Here is a 7419-nt window from a genome sequence, read left to right on the forward strand (position 1 = left end):
GTGTGTGTGTGTGTGTGTGGGGGGGGGTCAGTCAAACAGTAAAAATGAGATTTTCAACAAACCTATTATGGTCATCCCAGTTTTGGGTAACACTTTACAACAACTACACCTTATTTAGCCTTACTTAATCATTAATAAATAGCTAGTTAACCTTGAAAACTTCATTAATTAAGGATCATTTATACGCAATAAGCTATAAATTAACACATTTATTAATGCTTTATGCATGAAGGCTAATTACGTCCAAAACCAACATACTTGTTGTCAGTGGTGGGCAGCACTAATCTAAAAATTAGTTCCACTAGCCCTAAAACACTAACTCAAATATTTAGATCCCCTAATTCTAAAGCACTAAAATAACCGAGTCAACCCATGAACATTCTTCAACAGACGAGTCACATATCACCATGTTGCTCTCTTAAGACTTATCAGTGACATTCCACAGCTGTTTTTGAGTTCATATATTGTCACCTGGTGGAAAAGTGACACACATGAACAAAATGATTGACAGCTTTCACCCTCAACTGTTAACATTAACGTTGATCAATAACATTTATAGACCTCAATTAGTGCTTCTAAATTYAGCCTATAAACTTAGCAAGCGTTAATCTACTTATAGATTCTAAAATTAGCAAAAGCCCTAAAGCACTAATCAGAAATTTTGTTCCCCTATTAGGGCTTTAGTGCTTTAGGGGAACTATATCCATCACTGTATGTTGTTTATTCACACCTAATAACTCATGAATTAACTAGTCTACATACAGTACATGTATGTAAATACTCATATAAATGTACTTTTACACAAAGTGTTATATGTGTTAGTGGTTAGAGAATGTTTGAACTGACTATGATTTCCACAGGTGAAAAATTATGGCCAATCAGGCTTCATTAACAAATATATAATAAAACATAAATCTTTACATTAGAGTGGTTCAAAAATACTTGATTAACTACAGGCAACTGCCTTAATTACTGATACACTGCAGGATTAGTAAAGTCATTCAAATGTTCTATAATCATTAATGTCTAACACAAAGTACATTTATATGAGCATTATCATGTACACGGTATACAGAATGGTTAGTTCATGAGTTATTAAGCATGAGTAAACAAGTAAGTTGGGTTTGGAAGTGGTTAGCCTTTATGTGTAAATCATTAATAATTGTGTTAATTACCAGCTTATTAAGTATGAATCATCCTTTATTAAAATGCCCGTGACATGCATATTCATGAAATACAAAACGTTGAGTAAACTATATTTATATTTAAGAAACTTGGCTTAATGCACATGATTTTACCCATTATGTCACATAATTGGCATATTTTCTTTTGAACTTGGCTCAGCTAAAGTGAAACAGGAAGTGACATCAAAGGGGAACTCTACGAGAAGGAAAACTCACTGGTTTTTGTTTATTTAAACAATATTATTTCTACTATGATTCTTCCTCATCTCTCTATAATAGTGATTAAAATAATCTAAAGAAACATCAGATTCTTCTCTACAGTCTGTGCTGTTWGTCATTTTAGCAATGCTGTGTTTACATTCGGATATTCCCCTTTGACATCACTTCCTGCTACTGAACATGCAAATATCTCAACAACTGTTCATCTCGGCGGAATGAAATCCTTTTTACAATATGTTATCAATGTTATCTTTCGAAAAATACATTCATATTTATCACAAAAAATTGATGTCACAGGCACTTTAATGCTGTTTTCAAGGTTAACTAACCATTTATTAACGATTAAGGAAGGCTAAATAAGGCGTAGTTGTTATAAAAGTCTAACAATTTTTGCGAAGGCTGATCTTGATGGATGGAGCGTAACATTTCCAGATGCACAGAGCTTGAGTTTCACGCACAGAGACACAGGAGAACTTGAAGATCTGTGACACGGCTGCAGTACGTGCTGGGAAGCCTTAGGTCGTGTGAACCCATGATGGTTTTCTCAGAGTGGTCAGATATTTGGGTTTACGTTACAAAAGCTGGTTGAAAGCAAAATGATACATTTTGTCTCCAGATTAAACGGGCAGCAGCCGCTTCAGATGAAAGCAACGATTTCAGGGAAGARAATTTGTCTGCGTCTCAAGAGGCAGGAAAATGGATTGGTTTAATGATTTAATGCTACTTMGAAGTTTGAAACTATTTTCAGAGGAGGTCAGCTGACTGAACCCCCTGTGGATATAAGCTGCATGTGTGCACATTCACAGTGATGTTTTCTGTGTCTCAGACATAAAGCAGATCTGATCTGTCTTCTTCTTTTTTTTTTTTGGTTTCTTGTGTCTTCGTGAATGTATTTGAGCCGGGGAGGACATAAATGATTTATAGATCGACTCTCCGAGCCAAACTTGCCTCTGGTGTGGAGAGCTGACCCCAGACTAGATTAGCTGTCACCAACATCACAGCATCATCTGTTATGGTCACTGTTACACATACTTTAAATCTCAGCTCCGTCTCCTGTCTGTGTTGTCTTCTTCACTTAAATTCCTCTCATTTCTTTTCTTGGAAAGCAAAAAGCAAAGAGTTTTGGAGGGAAAGCTGAGTTACTATATTGGTTGTTTTCAGTTATAATTTCCTGTTTGTGCAAACTAACTAATGTCTGTCACTGAAAGGAGAAGACTGATGATAATGTTTTTTGCTCGTGTGTTTGTGTGTATGCATTACTAAAATAGCTCATGAGCCATAAAACAGAATTTTTAAAACTTGAAGAACATCTGCCTGGATGTGGTAGCTGCTGAGACTGGGATCCAACACATAATCTGCACAGGATCTTTCTACGTGTGGCCCTGTGATGGACTTGTGACCTGTCCAGAGTGTTTTCCCGTGTTTTCTCTCGCACAGCGACTGATGGATATGGGTACCAGGGAACCCCGCGACTCGAAAACACAAACGCGTGCGAAGACAATGGCTGGATGAAGCATCATTACTGCAACAATGACAGTGAAATCGCAGGTCGGAACAAGTCTCTAAAAATAAAAGCAGTTTGTTAGAAGTGAAAGAACTGGACATTGTGACTCACAGGAAGTCCCTGATCTCCTGGATGCCCTGAGGATCCACCTGGTCCTGGAGCACCTGGAGCTCCTGGGACTCCCTGAGAGAAAATAGACAGAAGCTGGCTGAAGGCAGAACAGAAAGGGTTTCTAGATTTAAAAAAAACAYCAATCCCAATATATATACATATACAGTATACAGTATAAGTAAAAAAAAAAACCTGACATACAATAGGTCCTGGGGGTCCCTGTCGTCCTTGAGGTCCACTGTTACCGGGCTGACCCTGAAACAACGACAGTGAAATATCACAAAGAGGTGATGTATGGAGGGGTACAGATGACACTGACGTGGACATATTACTTTCAAAACCAGCTATAATACAATCAGCTGAAGAAAACCTTCTGCTCTGCCATCATCATCTGCACTAAAAACCTTAAATCTAAACCTCCGTTTGATTTAATTTGTAATTTCTGACAAATTATAAAAACCAGGGAAATTTTCTTTGACTCAAGTTTTACACAATCATATTTTTTTAAACTTTTGGTTGGTATTTAAAATCCTGTCAACCACTTCAAAGAATCTCTTTGATGCTGTAAYAACGGTAAAAATTCCTCAAACGAAGCTGCAGCTTTCATAATGACATATRTTGGCAGGTCTGCAGGCCAGATGTCAGGTTAAAGGATTTATATTACCATCATGTATAATCTTGTGATGGTTTGGTTGGAGCAACATTTATGGGCGACTTTAACTGGACAAATCCTGAAGCAGAGTTTGGAAGCAGAAAGCAGCATTAGATTACTGGAAAACGGCTTAAATTAAAGTCCAGTTAATCTATTAATGTTAGGTTACGTCTTCAACGTTTTGCTGATTGACTTTCAATATGGACAATGAGCACCATCTTTGAGTCAGCCTTTGGAAGGAAACTAAGTATTTGAATAAACAATCAAATGAGTTTGAGAAAAACACAATTATTTTTGTCAAAAAGGTTTCAGTTTTGCAGTTTTTTTCCTCTTGTGGTTGGCAACATCCTACTTGAATAAATCCYCATGCAACCCTTCACTCTCAAACAGTGCTCACTAATACAGCATCCATCACAAACAACAAACACAGGGATTTAAAAACATGATTTTTTCTTTTAATCTTAGATTATTTTCCCTTCATTAACTCATAAACACATTTCTGAAGACCATTACACTCACTGGTATCAAACATGTTTATAGAAAATCCTGTCAACCATCAACAAAATCACTAATCAGAAAGCACACAATAATCCTACAGCAGTAACTAAATATTTGGTTTCATAGGAGTCAGCCTAATGTTGTATATGATATAATATATTCACTAATCAAGTATTTTAAAAGTAAATAATTAAAAGCACAACTTTTAATTTAAGTATTATAGAAAATAATAAATTATCATAGAACCATGAACCATGATTGAAGAATAGTGGTTTCTTATTTTTAAATGAGAAAATCATTCATCAAATGCCTGACATGAAAAACTGCATCATCCTTCCTAGAATTCACCTTTTTATTTTAGTTTTGCAACAATATTTTCTGTTGGTTACACAGTGGGGCTGTCACCTTCCAGCAAAAAAAAAAAAAAGGTTTTAGGATCATCTCCTGGCCTGGAGCCTTTCTGGGTGGTTTGCATGTTCTCTCCATGCACATGTGGGTTCTCTCCAGGTTTTMCTCCCACACACCATAAAAACATGCATGTTAAGTTAACTGGTWGCTTTAAATTGCCTCTAGGTGAGTGTGAATGGTTATTTGTTTCCATAGTTTTGCTTCCATAAAAACTGCAATGTAAAGTTTGAGCGAACTTTTAAAATGTCCCAAAAAAAAAGATAAAAACAAAATAAAAGTGAATCAGGCGTGTTTCCATCTACTGGCTTGGAGCAAATCAATCTATACAAAGTGTAATTTCAACAGACGTTGACGTTAYGAATGGCTGTAATAAACAGGAAGTAGWAGTTGYAAACTATCAGGGACCACACATCTGGAGACAATGGAGAGAAGTTTTCAGGAGTACGTTGTTTTTCAGGCAAGTTATAATTATTCTGTCACATCAACTAGTACTTGTGATGTTACATGCTGTCCTGAGATGTAGAGAAATAATGCACTTCTCTTCACGTTATGGGAATATCCAGGAACAGTGGGAACAGCTGATCGATCGTGAGCTAAATGTTCACTACGTCTGAACTTATTCAACAAATGATTCCATCTCCTCTTTTATGCATCAACTCTTTTTCGTAAAATCCAAAAACCATCTCAAGCAAGCGTAAAAACTTTTTGCAAAACTGATGGTTTTTCGAATTTTGCCGTTTCCATCAACCTTTTCTAATGCAAAACTTAAAAATAAAAATGTGCATAAAAAACACATTTTTATTGTGTAAAAATGTAAAAATACACACGACTGATGGATTTGTGACCTGACCAGGCTGTATCAGGTTGTGAGCAAGCTGTGACAGGCTTTTAGCGAAGTTAAAAACAAAAAGTATTTCTTTCTTATGTAGCTGGTTTCTGAAACAGTACAGATAAATCCCATGAGCTTGATTTATATTCGAATGAATCATGGTCCAGAAGTAGCATAAAAAAAGCCTGTCCAAAAGTAAAAATTTAGTCTCCCGTCTTATTTAGTCAAAACTTTATTGCTGATCAAAGCAGCATTTCATTAGATTTTTGTATGATTTACAAATATCCAGAAACAGAGAGCAAACCCTCTGTCACATTTCTTGATAATTTATACCTTTTAAACTTCCGATACAAAAGGCTGTGACATGCAGTTAATTCTGGTTTTGGGCAATTTTTATGGAGGCATTAATCCCTTATAATAATAAAAATGTGAGCACCACAATGACGGCATCGACCTGTCAGATCGTCTTTTACGAGAGTGGATCTTGAGGAGAGTTYGGATCTTTTCAGCCAAGTCCTGGGCTGAAATAAACGTCTAATAAAATCAAAGACATCATCAAGATTTATAGCTTTGTGTTTTATGGTCATGTGAACAAATAAAAAAACCAACAACGTTACTGTTGTTTCAGCTGCTGCAGTACCTTTTCTTCAAGCTTTGCTGTGTTTGGTTTGAATAATGTATAACTTTATAAAGGGAAAAATAAGCTTCGTTCATTGTGTATTACCAATGGACCAGAAAAAAACCTGAGACAGTTTTACTGTGAATCAATAAAAATCTATTTTTTGTGCTGTAAATATCACACATGTTTACAATGAAACATGAAATAAAACTTTTTCCCATCTGTAACTACAGCTCAACTGGTTTTAATTGACATTTTATATTATTGTCAAAAGAGCGTTGATAATAAATGACGAAATTACTTTTTCCAGTCTTTGCTGCTCAACTCTGTCCTACTCAACAATCAGTGCACTGATTGGAGATATTATTAATATTAGTCTATTTAAATTCTGAATTTACACGTGGAGATAACGTTGCAGAGATAATATTGCTCCCTGATTGGAAATTTAACTAAATAAATATAAATGACTATAGTGGTAAGAGTTTTGTGTTTTCTGTGACTATCATTCATTTATACAGCAAAACAAATAAAAACCAACTGTTAGGTGATTCAGATATGCAAAGATCACTTTCTGTAGGAATGAAGGAGGAGATAAAGGTTTAAACTCACAAACTTCATAACAGTAACTATGCCAATTTATTGTGTCCCACATTTAGAGACTGTTTTTGAAGATTTCCTTCTGATCACAAAAACATAATGGATGAATTGTTTTATCTACACTACTAAACCGCTCAATAATGGCTTGAATAAAAACAGCTTAAGCAGGATGAGATGAGTGGTTTTCCCCACAATGATACAAAACTAGAAGTCATTTGGAGTTTAGATTTTTAGTGATTGTCCGTGAATCACTGCATTGACTTATGTTTAAAAGCATTTGGTGCATTAGGCAGTTTCATTTCAATTAAACAAATGTTAAACACCTGAGAAATAAACAGCATTCCCACTTCATCCTACAGAATAAACTGAAAGTGTGAACGCCTCACTTTGCACTGCTTTTATTACTGTTTTCACTGACTTTGATTTATTCACAGGAACTAGTGTCTGCTTAAGATCTGTGGATAAAAAGATTGTGATTAAACAACAACAGCAACAGCAACAGCAACAACAACAACAACAACACCCTGATTGGATTATTTTAATATTGACAGAACTGGTGAAGCCACTGGGTTCTTGCCTACTTTCCAACATCACACAAGGTATGTCACACGCTGACACAAAATAATGGTGAATTTTAATAAATAAATGCATGGCCACAAGATAATTTTGAGCAGCAGTTGTGTTTTTTTTTCTGTCTCTTTGTGAGAGATACAGATATTGTTGGAGTCAGATCAAATCACTCTGAACAACTTATTCATATATGAGTATGTTTTTGATTTTAACTGTTCAAAGGTACAC

At 35.5% G+C, this 7419-nt stretch overlaps 1 protein-coding gene across 1 annotated transcript in view; it reads right to left on the reverse strand.

The window, feature by feature from the left end:
* The window catches only part of LOC106527895 (collagen alpha-1(XIV) chain), a gene marked incomplete in the record, with an annotated part of 186287 nt that overhangs the window by 21730 nt on the left and 157138 nt on the right, over nucleotides 1-7419 (reverse strand). Inside the window, 2 exon segments of the mRNA XM_014022903.1 lie at nucleotides 3019-3090; nucleotides 3220-3273. Of these exon segments, the coding sequence (XP_013878357.1) occupies nucleotides 3019-3090; nucleotides 3220-3273 (126 nt within the window).

The sequence above is a fragment of the Austrofundulus limnaeus genome, unplaced genomic scaffold (genome assembly GCF_001266775.1).
Source record: "Austrofundulus limnaeus strain Quisiro unplaced genomic scaffold, Austrofundulus_limnaeus-1.0 Scaffold348, whole genome shotgun sequence".
Classification (NCBI taxonomy): Eukaryota; Metazoa; Chordata; class Actinopteri; order Cyprinodontiformes; family Rivulidae; genus Austrofundulus; species Austrofundulus limnaeus.